The following is a 14225-nucleotide window of genomic DNA, read 5'->3' on the forward strand; positions in this document are numbered from 1 at the left end:
GCACCCCAGAAGCCCTTGCTGAAATAACAGCCCTTCCTCTTACTTTGTTTTGCTAATTTGGTAGGTAAAGACTTAAGAAAATACAGCTTCCTGGTCAAATTCCCTCCAGGGGCTTTGGCCACAATCATGATTCTCTGGGTGTGGCGAGGAGAGGCCCCCTGTGGGATGCAATTTAATACAACACAGTGTGCATCCTAGATGGGGATGTGACAGAGCTGACACCTGCTGACGGAACTCACCGCAAAATGCAGATTTTGCTCAATATTTAGAACATTATAAAAATGGGAGCTGTCCAACAACAGACTGTGCTGGGTAGAGACTGAGAAACATGACAAAGGGTTGTGAGAAGGGCCCCATGCCTAGAACAAAGGGTTGGAATAGATGTATTATTAGCTCCCCTCCAATGCCCAGGCTCCAGTGTGGTCCTCCTGGCGCTCATCCTTTTTAGCTGTCTTCTTTTTTTGTGTGTGTGTCTTTTTAGGGCCACACCCATGGCATATGGAAGTTCCCAGGCTAGGGGTCGAATTAGAGCTGTATCTGCAGGGGCAACACCATAGCTCATGGCAACACCAGATTCTTAACTCACTGAGTGACACCAGGGATCGAACCCACATCCTCATGGATACTAGTTGGGTTCATTACTGCTAAGCCATGACGGGAACTCCTTAGCCATCTTCTTAACCCTCACTCCAGCCCAAGGAGCTTCTAAATACAAGTTTCCCTTAGCACTTCCTGGCAAGCACAAATAAAAATATATTCGAGTACATGGACGCTGTTGAGCAGCTTTCCCCAGTTCTAGGCAGAGAAGAAGAAGAATTCTGGAATTGTTTCATCACACATAGGGCTTTAAAAAAAAATCCCCCTTAAAGACATGCTCAATGCACACAGGAGGCCTCCTGCTGACATTCCTATATCAGTCTTGGATTCTGGTCAAGACCAGACATTAGGGCCTCAGTTGATGGCCCAGACTCAGGAAGGACCAGCATGAAAGGAACAGAATTCAAACCCTCCTTGAAAAGTAAACAAGCTCCCCCCACTCCCCCCCCCACAAAAACCAAAAACCACAGCAAAACCACACCACACCCATGCAGGAAGAATCACACCCATGCTAGAAGGTACGTGCACACACACACCCCGAAGAGCATCTGTCTGACCTGCTGGCTCAATAGGAGGCTGGGCCCTATTGAGAAAATGTGGGAATATGGGAGCCGGGGCATTTTCTGAGGTTTGGCAAAGAAAAACAGGAATGCAACATGACTTGAGACACTGGAAACTTGCTACACATCTCTTAACTGAACCAATCCTGCTAAATGATTTGGGTTCCAATCGAGGTCTGCCTTTAGAAAAGAATTATGTATCCTGTTTAGGATGCCTCACTTCAGATCAAGCTTGGTTAAGTTCATCCTGCACAAAGGAGATCCTTTATGAGCTCTCAAGAAATAATCCTGATTCAGGAATCGGCCATAGTATTAATATGTGACACAGATGCACATTTTTTTCAAAGGCAAAATCGTGTTTTAGGGAGAGGAAAAAAAAAGTTGAGTTTGATTTGGTAGACCTGGGCCTTGTCACATTATCTGTAAATAGGGTTTTTTAAAAAACTGTGGTGAAAGGCACAAAACATAAATCTACCATTTTAACCATTTTAAAGTATTGTATATGGACTCCTGGCCATAAGGCCTCTATCTTTCACCAGATGACAAATAAGGCCAGCCAGTCCAAACAAGGAGACCTGTTTATTTGGCAAACTGAATTTTCAAGCAATTTGCATCTCTGCTTTCTGGAATGACAATTGCTATTTTCAGAGATCCCAAGAGGAATTAAAATTGTTTCTAATTTCCTGTATTACAATTTCTCTAATGTTCCTTGAACAATTTGAACACCATCAGCCACCAGCACAGACATAGTGGTCTAATTCAGAGAAAGGCTGAGAGTGGCATGCCACTCTAAAATTACTGCAGGTAATTGAAGGCTTGGGTAAATGAATAAAATAGCAACATCATCCTTGTTGCAAAGACCACAGAGTAAGATGGTTTAAAGGACTGATAAATCCTGAGTTACAGGTTCAAATCCATTGCTAGGGAGTGGGTAAAATTTCTGACATTTTGTCTGTACCTTTTTTGGAGGGCTGGGGGGTGGCTGTGCCTGGGGCATGTGGAAGTTCAAGTCCAGGGATTGAACCTGAGCCATGGCAGTGACAACGTGAAATCCTTAACCACTAGGCCACCAGGGAATTTCCCTATCAGTCCCTCCTTGATGTTTAGTGAACTCTAGGGCTGGGTATCCAACATGGGGCTTCCTTCTTGGTCTTCTCAGCTCAGAGGCTGAAAGACCCAGGGGAGTTGCAGTAGAGACCTCAAGAAAGGATGCTCCTTCCTTTTTCTATCTCAGGAACAAGCCCTTTGGAGAAGGCAAGGGGAAAAGGAACCAAGCCCTCCTGTTCAGAGAGATCCTATCAACACTGCAATCCCCAGAGATGCTGAAAGTTTTGGAGGAAACCAATATCACCACTTCTAAAATAAACTGTACTCATACGATGACACACAAGCATATCACGGTTCCCTGCTTATGAATGTTTTTACATAATAATTCCTTTGTAGCTGCCCAGCTGTAGTTGTTTTCCACAGCTGCTGGAATAAATTACCATAAACCCGAGGGCTTAAAATGACAGAAGTTTATTCTTATAGTTCTGGAAGCCATAATCCAAAATCAGTATCACTGGACCAAGATCAAAGCACCAGCAGGACCACCATCCCTCCAGAGGCTCCAGGCAAGAATCAATCCCTTGCCTCTACCAGCCCCGGTGGCTGCCAGCATCCCCTGGGTTGTGGCTGCATCACTGCAATCTTCAAAACTTTCCGCTGAGATCTGGCCATCTCCTCTTGTTGGCGTGGAACTTTCCTCTGTCTCCTTCTTATAAGGACACTAGGGATGGCATTTAGGACCCATCTGATAAAGCAGGAAAATCTTCCCATCTCCAGATCCTTCACTTCATCACATGTACAAGGCCCCTTTTTCCAAATAAAGTCACACTTCCAGGTTCCAGAATTAGGACTTGCTATCTTTGGGGGCCATAAAGAGCCTCCAGCACCAGGTAAGGCAGGTAGAATCATCCCCCATTTAGCAGAGGAGGAATCTCAAGTGCAAGTGAAGTGAAGTGACTCGCTTAACATGAAACACAAGATGATATTCTGCTACTGACCGATCACCAAAATAACAAAATTCTACTGGACCAGGGGATAAATAATGCTGTGTAGTCTGGAAGCAGGGCCAGGCAGACATAAGAGTGGGGGTGGTAGCAGCAAATAGGGTAGGGTTGCTGGTGGGGCTGCCTGGGGCTGAGGCAGACTGCCCCGCTCAGGCCACGTGGTAGGTGCTGGCGCTCAGGTATGAAGTCGGCTGAGATGTGCCCAGCCTGCTGCAGCAAAGCACCGGGTCCTGGGTCCCAGGGACTATGATTTCATGAGAAAGGTGCAGCAAGAGTGTGATGAAGTTCTCTGAGGTCAAATCAAGGCCCACACCGGAGCATTGCTGCGATAACAAGGACCACACCAAACCAAAGATCCTACCAACAACCTCCCAAAACTGAAACATTATTGGGAAGTTATTGGTATAATTTCAAGAGTGACTTGTGCCACAATCCATATCACTTGGAAGGCAATTTTATGATAGGCTCTTTATAATTTACTTAGAGAATAATCTTTTTTTAAAGTTTTGGCGCCTATACCATATTTCGGTTACTGAGGTGATCACTAGAGGTTTTTTAACATTTACTATCACCGTAACCCTAAGTGACAGAACTCTTAGCAGGATTCCAGGCTCCAGAAGAGGAAACACTTGCTGACGTATTTCTTCAAGTGTGTCTGATGTTCTTCCTGCATCTGTTGGCTACCTTCAGGCACGTTCTCTCTGAGGTCTCTTAGCTCCCTGCCTGCTCCCATCATTCTGGAATCCACCAAACTGCGAAGTCCTGTCTCTACCTCTCACAGAGTCAACCACAAGGCAAAGAGCTCTTGTCAACCACCGCTGGCCAAAGAACAACACAAGCAGAACAGCAGTGCATTGAAAAGGCCAGCTAGGAGCCTGGGCTCTGGACCGACAGACTTTGGAGTAGGGCAGAGCTGCCCTAGTCTAGCTTTGTGATACTGGTCAAGTTAGTTAGTCCTCCAAGTCTCAGTTTCTCCCTCTGGTCAATGGGTCTACCTCAAAGAGTTCCCCATGGGAAAAATGAAAAAACCCATGTCAAATGCACCAAAAGGTTCTCGGTGGTTATTTCCAAGTTGTCTGAGTTTGCTGCCTTTGAACTTTTTGACATTCTTCCTGTAACCATGAGCATATACATTTAAAACAACAAAGCTGCTTTAAGGAGAAAAAAAGGGAAGGAAGCATCATGCAGGGTGCAAACCTTATAGTCTGGGTGAAGCTACGCCCAACTCAGCACATGGCCCTGACCCCTGACCCACTGATCTTTTTGTAAAAACAACAGCCACAGTGCCTGAGCCCAGCCTATAGAAGTGGGTTCATCTCACTGCTACAACAGTATCATTGCCTTTTTACAAAAGAGTTAACCAAAGCCTAGAAAAGTCAGAAAATTTGGCCAAGGCCATAGAGGCAGGATTTGAACCCAGCCTGGGGACGTTAATCACTGGTGCCAATCAGCTTTGGGACCAAGATATGCCCTCCCACTGTCCCTTCCCTGCCACCTTCAGGGAAGTGCAGGGACCTTGCTCTTGGCTGTTTTCCTCTGACAATGATTTACTAATGAGACCTCCTGGCCTGATGGCTGATGGGGCTGCCACTTGGAAGCACCGCAAAAGGGTCCTCCCTGAAGGTAGGGAGAGTGAGCGAGGCTTGAGTGCCATCCCCCAAGCCACGTCCCAGGAGATCTGCCCCATTCACAGGGCTCTGGACTCCTCTGGGTGCTGCTGGCGAATGGTGATGGCCCAAAGGAGCAGGGCAATCCCTGGACTTGGACTCGGGGATGCAGATGCTACTCTTGGCTCTGCCACTCAATAGTCACCCAGCCTGAGGAAAGCTACCCTTTCTCCTGGGATCTGTGAACCAAGAGGACTTCTGAGCCTCACATTCTCCAAGTGTCTCAGCTCCTGAGATAAAAAGCTCCGTGCTTGAAGTTCCTATTGTGGCTCAGCAATAACAAACCCAACTAGGATCCATGAGGATGAGGATTCGATCCCTGGCCTCGCTCAGTGGGTTTAGGCTCTGGCGTTGTGTGTGCTGTGGTGTAGGTCGCAGATGCAGCTCAGATCCCGAGTTGCTGTGGCTGCAGTGTGGGCCAGTAGTTGTGGCTCTGATTCGACCCCTAGCCTGGGAACCTTCATATGCCACGAGTGTGGCTTTCAAAAACAAACAAACAAAAAAACCACCTAGTTTTCAAAAAACAGCATCCATGAGCAGTAAAAATAAATTCCCATTTTTGGTGGGAAATGCCTGAGCTCCATCTCATCCCTCTACAGGCCCCCTAACTTGGGTATTTTTATTCCCCTCAAAATAACCTTTTCAAAAGGTCTCTGTAAACCAGCGCACTGGCCTTTCTGTGCAGAGGATGCTCTAATGCTCAGCAGGGAGTTGCCATTAGCGGGCACCACTGCAGACCTTAGACAGACCCCTAGGAAGATTAAATATCACAGAAGCACAGAGCACGCGTTTAACTGAGGGATGCCAGGCGTCATGAGACCCCACTCCTCACAGAGACTCTTGGCCTGGGTCGGGGAGCTGTGACCCACCAGGCAGTTCTTTATAACTTTCTGATTAAAGCTGATGTGAACCAAGAGACATTTATGGGCCAAGAACCAAGAAGAAAAAAGATGACTTAAAAAAAACACCTGATTTGTGTTTGATTATCATGGTATAATTCAGGTCTAAATCCACCTGAGCTGAGGCTGCTGTAACAAGTTACTGCCAAGGTGATGGCTTCAAACGTTAGCAATTTCATCTCTCACAGTGCTGGGGTCTGAACTCAAGGTGCCGTAGGGCTTTTGGGGAAAAAAATCCCCCTGAAGGTTCTTGGGGACAGTCCTTCCTTGCGTCTTCGTCTGCCAGCTCCCACTGGCTCCTGCCGTCCTTGGCTTGTGGAAGCAGCACACCAGTCTCTGCTTCTGTCTTCACATGGATCCCACCCTCTGTGTTTCTCTGGGTATACATCGCCCTCGCTTTTCTCATAAAGACACCAGTTACTGCTCCTAAATCTAGGGTAATATCATTTTGAGATTCTTAACTAATGAAATCCACAAAGTCCCTACTTCCAGCCCAGGTCCTGTTCTGAGATGCTAGGTGAACCTGAATTTGGGGCAAGGTGGAGGGACACTCAAACCAACTCAGAACAATATCTTGATGGTCTGGCAAGCCTCACATGTGTTCAGGACTGGGCAGGGGTGGTACTCAGATCTTCTATCTGTCCTTCTGATCTAGTCCAAGCCTACAGCTTTACAGGTGATGGAACTTTGGCTCAAAGAACAACAGAGTATTGACCAGGGTTATACAACTAGGTAGTGCTGCCAGAGACGAGAATAAAGATAGAAGAGAATATAGAGATGGGGTGGGATGTGGGGTGGCAATGGGGTGGGAGGAGATGAAAATACAATTATTTCTTTACTTGTGGGAGAAGAGAGAAGAGCATCTTTACATTTGAAACCACTGTCTAAAGAGGGTCTTGGTGGGGAAAAAATGACAACTGGCTTACAAGAGAGACAATTCAGGAGCCTTGGAAGAATCAGTACCATTCTGAGATCAATGTGCAGGGTTTGCCTTTTATTTATTTATTTTTTGGCCAAAGGAATGAGAGCTCCTCTCACTGGGCAAAAGCCTCCCCAGATGGGTCCCTGAAACATCGTGCGTACAGATGCCTGCTGGTTGCCATGGTGAATGATGCTGATCTGAAGAAATGAATAACGTGAGCGTTGGGGGCGACAGTGGGATTACTCAGACAGTGGCAAGCGAGACATCAAGGAGAGCCCAGAGCAGAGGAGGGAAGAGGGCACCAGCCTTCAGCCTTGGTCCACTGTGCCTCTGAGGGCTGCGTTCTACCCGGATCCACTGTGTGCGTCAGGTAAGGGATGGCTCCTCTTGGAAATGGAAATGGCTTTTCCTTTAATACTCTGTCTGGAATAGGGCCAGGCCATGATAATATCAATAGCTAAAAATAGGGGGGATTCAGAAACAGAAGCAGAGGAAGAAAAATAAAGAAGGGAGACATTTGTTCCTAAAAGCTGTGCATGCTGCATCTTGCCAGAAAGCTCTTTAAAATGTCTGCTGTAGAAAACTCAGTCCGCAAAGGCAGCCAGCACAGATGTGAGGCAAACAGCAGAAAAGATTCACGACAAGAAATGTGATTCCTGATCCCTCCTGATGGAAGGGTTTACGAGGGCTCTTGCCTCCGAATCACAAATAATGAATTCAGCTCTTTTCATTGTGGTCCGAAGTGCATTTACGGGGATGTGTGGGGTGCTGGGGTGGGGTAGACGGGTGGGTAAGAGAAGGAGACCACGGAGAGAGTGCAGATACGCTGTCTCCTCTGCAAAGACCCTCTGGAGGGATCTCAGTGTACCTGTCTCATCCGTCTTATGCCCCATGTTGCTGGGGAAAAAAATTTCCAGCTAAATGGAAAGGAATCTTCCCCTTCCTGAGCATTCCAGTTCACTGCCATCCTTAGAGAAGAAAAACAAGGACTGTAAAATCACTCACTGCCATGCATCTCCCTGCAGCCCACCTCCTCTAGGGGCACAGGCAAGGAAACAGGAGGTCGGAGGGAGGCAGGGAGGAGAGAAAGCGCTCGTAAAAGGCATCGGTGTGGCTTCATATCCAGTTCAAGCTCAAATCCGATCGACTGTGTGAGACTCTGTTGCTGTGATCTAAAATGAAACCTTCTGTATTTCACGTGAGAGAGGAAGGGCAGAGAATAGAGCTGGTGAGACCTCCACGTGAACATACACAGGTTGAACATGGCTGGCCCAGAATTTAGCTCAGGGGAAATTCAGTCTCTGTCAAATACACAGAATTAAAAAGAAACGGAAAAGCCTGAAGATGGCGCACTTATCTGAAAGTGAGAGGGCCGGTAATCTAAAGAGGACTCACCGATTTGTTGGGAAAAACAGCAACCCAGTCTTAGTACCAGCACCTCACCATGCAATAACCTTCTGTTACTAAATCTGGCCGCCTTGCACTGGGACATCCAGCGGTTACGTGGCTTTGGGTCTTATACTTGTTAGCTGATTGCTCCTCTCAGATGGCCCATCTGTAAAATGGGGACCTAGCTTAGAGGATGTGATGAATTGAGGACACATATCGTTGTATGTTGAGCTTCGAACATGATTTGTGACCCGGCAATCGGTGGTTAACATGCACAGTGTGGCGGGCAGTAGCACGCGGTAGCAGTTTATGCCGGTATGTGGAGCTATGTTGACCCAGGAAACCAACTTCCTGGGTAATGTGGTGTTGAAAAAAGCACGCATATGGACAAAACATAAAGCAGAGGTTTTGGGGAGGAACCAGCTGCTCCTGAGTCACAAGCCGCTGAGTGATGCCCGTCTCCTCTGGCCACGGGCTACAGACCTGGGAGGCGAAGCACCCCAAGGCCAGGATGTTCTAGGTGAATGAGGCACAGCAGTGAGACAAAATCGGGAGGTCCAGAGGGAAATTTTAGGTGAAACGGTTGCCTGACTTGGAGGTCAGAGACCCTCGGTGACTAACGGAGGGACTCTGAGGTTGTGCTTGTTTCTCCTTTCATTGCCTTTCTTCTTCTTCTTTTTTTAAAAAGTTTAGGAACTATGTTGTATTTAAAGAATATGAGCCAGGGCAGGTTGCGGCTGGGGGCTATGAGTGCATCTTTATTTAGGCCTGAAGGCCCCTGGCCTTGGCATGAGACAGCCCTGATTTGAACCATGGTCCTGCCATTTCTTAGCTATGCCTCGCTGAGTGTTGTCACCTCTTGGCCTCCATTTCTTTGTAAAACGAGGGGGGTTGGGCAACGTTAGCCCCCATCTCAAATGCTCAATGCGTGGTGGCTACGACGATCATAAATCAGTCCTTAAACAAGGGGGTGTCACTCTTGACTTTGATTCTGGTTTCAGAATCGAGATGAACATCGAGGTTGGGAACGTTTCTTATACGGGAGCCATCATTTCCTGGTCGTCCTCGGAGCCCTGCCTGGAGGACTATTACCATATTATGTACAGGCCCAACTGGAACAGCATCTTCTCTGGCTATCTTCGCTACAGCTTCCACCACGAGGAGAAGGTGCCTCGAACAATCAGCTCCGTGGTGCTGGAACACCTCACCCCTTCCACCCTCTACTTCCTGTGCATCAGCTGCAAGAAGATTCTCTTCCCCTACAGGCACTACTGCACCATGTTCCACACCCTGGATAAGAGTCCCCTGGCTGCTGGAAGCTCCCTGGTAGACCCCCAGCTCTCCCTGTGGGTGCTGATGGCCATTCTGCTGGCCTGCTTCACAGCCGTCTTAGCCTTCATCTGCCTCCAGTTCTGGTGCATCCGTTGCCATGAGCCTCGATGGTCGTACAGAGCCGGCCACATGGAGGAAGCCAATGGTCTGGTGAGATGGCCAGAGGATGCCCCAGCTCTGGGGCAGGGGGAGGAAGACCTGCAGGGGCTCCCCCTGGTGGAACTGCCACGCGACAACTCTGGAGCTGCAGCGGAAGCAGAAGGCCAAGCCCCTCCTGCAGCTGCTGAAGCTGATCAGGATGCCCCTGACATGGGTGCCTTGCAGAGGGAGGCTGGTGAGCTTCCCGCCAACGTACTGCCTCATTCTGGGGAGTGAGAAGTGGGGAGGAGGCAGCCCACATCAGGTAGCTTAAAGCCCTCCACACAGTAGGTCTCCTGTAAAAATGCCTCTGTAGACCACCCAATTGTCTCCCTTCAAGTGTCAGTGCTCTCGTGGGTCACCTGGCTGGATGAATGCCCTTTGACAAAGCTTTTCAAGCTGGAAAACATATACCCCCCTGGTGTGCCAAGGGAGGAAACATGGCATCTCTGAGGACTGTCCATTTGGGGGGTTGGTCAGGAATCAAGGGCATTATTTTAATATTAAAACAATCATGAATATGTTATGGTATAGAAAGTAAAATTTGCATGACTTAAATAAAACAATACTTCAAGGAAATTTTCGAGTTGAGGAGTTCTGTAGTTCTGCTTTCAATCAGTCAGCTTAGGGGAATTTCCAGTCTCCTCCACCGTTGGGGGGAGTTATTTTTGAAAGACATGAGAAGCTTTGCTCTAGAGTGTTTTCCAACTTTCAGCTATCACACACTACCTTGTACCCCATCTTCACTGTTTTTTGCCTTTTTTTTTTTTTTTTTGACTGCATCTGTGGCATTTGAAAGTTCCCGGGCCACTGATCGAACCTGAATCACAGCAGTGACGCAAGCCGCTGCAGTGGCAATACCATATCCTTAACATGCTTGGCCACAAGAGAACGCCCTATCTTCACTTTCTTAAAGCCACAGACTATCTTTCTATCATTAATAATACATTTTCTTTAAATTGACTCATTTTTTAAGCTTATTTTAAAAGATAGCCTTATGTGACTTCCAAAATGAAAAACCACCCTCCTGCTACAAACAGAAGGGAAGAGACATAATAAATAGAGTGAAAACAGAATAATATTTAATTTGACTTAGATACTATTGCCTGCTAAGGACTCTGAGCTTAGGGCCTGCTCTCTTAGCTTTGATAAAAAGGGAGGTGAGCAATCACTGGAGAGGCATTAAAGATGTATCAGCTTCAATGTCAGCCCTGTTCCTTAATATACTCGGTTTGAAAGCGAACTGAACAGGGAGTCATTTTGTGAGGCAGTTAATTAACCTCATGAGTGTGAATTATCTCCAATGCTGTCTGTAAGGGTGCTCTGGAGTGAGAGACTGACCTCATCAGACTGGCCGCTCTGGAGAAGACACCTGTACCACTCCAGCATCATCCTAAGACCATCTGAGCCCCACCTCCAGGCCCAAGGCGGTGGCGGGGGCGGGTGCCGGTGTCACTCATCTTTGTTCCTCATAATTCCCAATCTAGGGCTCCCCAACCTAGAGGAGAACCTGTCCTTTTAATTTTTCTCTTTTTAAAGGGCCACACCCACAACATACGGAAGTTCCCAGGCTAGGGGTCAAATCGGAGCTGTAGCTGGCAGCTACACCACAGCTCATGGCAGAGCCTGATACTTAACCCACTGAGCAGGAACAAGGATTGAACCTGCATCCAAATGGATACTAGTAGGGTTCGTTCCCGCTAAGCCACAACAGGAACTCCTATCTGGTCATTTCTTCTTCTAAGTCCATCTGCGCTTATTTTGAGAAAATGGGGCCAAAGGTGGCCGTTTTTCATCACACACACACACACACACACACACACACACACACACACACAATCTTGGCTTTTTTGTGGCTGTTGTTGCGCTACTGCACCCCTCCCACAGCCTTCTTCCACACAAACCTGCAGGGTAAGAAACGAACCTCTTGCCTATGTCACAGTGTTGGTGGGACTTGGTGGGGTGTCCCTCGTGCCCACCACAGGTATGGAAATGGAACTGCAGGAGGGCGAAGATGAGTCTGCTCAATCTCCCCAGCATGGAAAACCTGCCCAGCAGCTGCCGTCTCGTGGGGGCTCAGGGAATGTGTTTCACCAATAGCAAAGGACTGAAGGTCTAGAACAGGCACCACTTGGGAGGCTTAGTTAGTGACAGGGTTGGCGTTGGGAACAAAGCAGCCAAGAGACAGGAGACCACCTCCCGGCTCCAGCTCCGGCCATCTGGGATTTCCTACAAAGCTCTACCTTCTCAACCACGTCCTGTCTGCCAATCCCCCATATTTACGGAGCACAAAATCCCAGAATCACAGGATGGTACCATAGCGACTCAACCGAGAACAGGAGGAGATGTGATGCCAAGACAAAAGTCCCCCACACCCACTGCCCTGCTCCCCTCGGTGAAGTCCTCCCCAAGCCGTCCCACCCAGAACCCAGCCCTGCCTGGTCCGCGCTCACTGCTACCCTTGCTAGTTGTGAACAAATAAAGATGACTGCTCACTGATGCCTCTTCATCTCCACGCCTCTTGATTTCTGGTTTGGGGAAGACCTGTCTATTTGCTTTTGCTCACTAGTCTCTTAGAAGCAGGACACAGGCAAGACCACTCACCTTGGACCCATAGAGGTAATAAGGCTGGACGTTGGCGGGTTTATCTCTTTGTGGCTCTTGGGTGAAAGGGATGGCAGTTCGGACAAAACTAGTGGAAGAAAAGAGATGGGGCAGGAGTTAAGTGGGTCCTAATATTATTTTTCATGGGACGCTATACAGCAAGAGCCCTTCCTCACTGGGCACAACCACACTGTTTCTTAGGCGGCTGCCTACACAGGTACTAAATTCTTGTGTTACACCCCCATTCAGCTCCTGCCTCCTTTGCACAGATGGGAAAACTAGTCCAGGTTCACAGGCTCAACTCCAGGCTTGAGGCTGTTCAGAACAGTGGCCAAGAAAGTTGCAAACAAGCTGGGCCAGAAAAGAGCCTTCTCTAGGCCCAGATCCTCCAGTCTCAGTTTGGTTTCCTCAAGAGTAGGGCATTGCAAACTCTTTCTATAAAGGCCCAGATAGCAAATATGCTCAGCTTTGCAAGCCAGATGGTCTCTGTCGCAACAACTCAGCTCTGTTGTAGGATGAAAATACCCACAAATAACTGTAAATGAATGAGCACGGGTGGCAGAGTTCCAATAAAACTTTGTGCATTTCAAACAATTTCCACTTGTCACCAAATTATAGTTATTCTTTGGATTGTTTTCCCCCAACTGCTTAAAAATGTCAATACCAGTCTCAGCCCATGGGCTGAACTAAAACAACTGGCAACTAGACGCAGCTTGTGGGCTACAGTTTGCAGATCTCTGCTCAAGAGGATTAAAAATCCCAAATCTTTGGGGAACTGTACGTCTGTCTTGCTAAATGTGTGGATTCCTTCCAGACCCTTTCACGCATTCGGCACACACTTATGTAATGCTGGCCAGGAGCCAGGCCTTAACAACACTGAGAAGACCTGTCACGGGGGCATTTCGATGTATCCTTAGGAAATTGTTTTGTGCATGATATATATCACCTCTGCCATCACATTTTGAATCTTTATGGGATAAGTCCTGACCCAGGACTCTGTGAGCCTTTCAGAAGGCTTGTTCCACTGTGTGAAATACGTGCTCTGCAGATGTCTATGCACGAATGCATTCACACATGTGCAGGGCCTCCTACCATCTGATCACGACACTTCCCTTCCTCCACCTCTTCCAAGGTTGAGAAATGCTCATCCTCACGTGGCCTAAGGGATAGTGCGTGGTCTGGTTCTGCTTCCTCCCGGGCTCTGCTTTACCACGCATGGCACCATCACCATCCTATCTGCTCCACCCTCACTGGCATCTCATTCCACCAGACACCTTGCTTGGAATGCTCTCCTCCTGGCTTTTGCCTTATTTATTCCTGCTCATCCTTTGCACCTCAATTCAAGCACTTTTTCCTCAGCAGAGGATGCCCTCTTGAGGTTTGTACTGCTTCTCGGACTAGGTCAGGTGGTACACGGCTGAGGGCTTTCCTCCTCCTGCAAATCCACTGCTTATAACAGTGCATTTATCAATTGTTTCCTCCTCTGGCCTGAAGGCTCCAAGAGGCAGGAGGGTGTCTACGTGTTTCTGGTGGCATCCCGCCTCCGGCACCGAGGCTGCACCCAGGAGGGGCACCGTGAGACACCTGTTGCAGGAATGAGTGGACAACCTATGCTGGGCCTGGTCTGGAGGAGAAAGCTAGTGGCTTCGGCCCCCGCCCCAGACCCCTTTGCACAGAGACCCCCTTACCGGTTGGTGGACCCATTGTAGCAGTAGTTGGGGAGGAAGTCGAAGTTCAGCTCCCAGAAGACGTGCAGGGTGATGCGGCCATAGGGGGCGGACACATTGTGATTGGCCTCCCGGAACATGGCGTCAAAACTGTCCAGAGTCATGTGCTTACACAGCAGCCGGTGCGTGAGCCGGTTGATCTCCAGCAGCCATTCCAGCTCCTGCCCAGAGAGAGAGCCTGAGGCTGCTGAGGACTTACAGAAACACCCTGTCCGCGTGCACCACTACTGGACAGATTCCTTTCACGCAGGTGTGAGCCCCTCAGACAACCTTCTAACTGCCGACACGGAGACTCGGACGCCTGTGCTCGCGTGTGACAATGTTCCCTTCTTCTGAGGA

The 14225-nt window shown here is 48.4% G+C and overlaps 2 protein-coding genes across 7 annotated transcripts in view; one reads left to right on the forward strand and one right to left on the reverse strand.

Moving 5' to 3' along the window:
- The window catches only part of CYFIP2 (cytoplasmic FMR1 interacting protein 2), a 148993-nt gene that overhangs the window by 49013 nt on the left and 85755 nt on the right, over window positions 1–14225 (reverse strand). For all 5 annotated transcript variants that reach the window (XM_021076694.1, XM_021076692.1, XM_021076696.1 and 2 more), the window contains 2 exons: window positions 13848–14047; window positions 12160–12247 (listed from right to left, as the gene is read on the reverse strand). In XM_021076694.1, the coding sequence (XP_020932353.1) occupies window positions 12160–12247; window positions 13848–14047 (288 nt within the window). The remainder of the gene's footprint in view (window positions 1–12159; window positions 12248–13847; window positions 14048–14225) is intronic.
- FNDC9 (fibronectin type III domain containing 9) lies at window positions 388–10489 on the forward strand. Of its 2 annotated transcripts, XM_003134107.4 has the most exons (2): window positions 6854–7066; window positions 9087–10285. In XM_003134107.4, exon 2 carries the CDS (start codon window positions 9094–9096, stop codon window positions 9790–9792), a length of 699 nt encoding a protein of 232 aa, XP_003134155.1. In that variant the 5' UTR covers window positions 6854–7066; window positions 9087–9093; the 3' UTR covers window positions 9793–10285. The 2 variants fall into 2 exon arrangements, with proteins under 2 accessions (XP_020932357.1, XP_003134155.1); XM_021076698.1 differs by having other exon boundaries at window positions 388–10489.

Source organism: Sus scrofa, chromosome 16, assembly GCF_000003025.6.
Source record: "Sus scrofa isolate TJ Tabasco breed Duroc chromosome 16, Sscrofa11.1, whole genome shotgun sequence".
Classification (NCBI taxonomy): Eukaryota; Metazoa; Chordata; class Mammalia; order Artiodactyla; family Suidae; genus Sus; species Sus scrofa.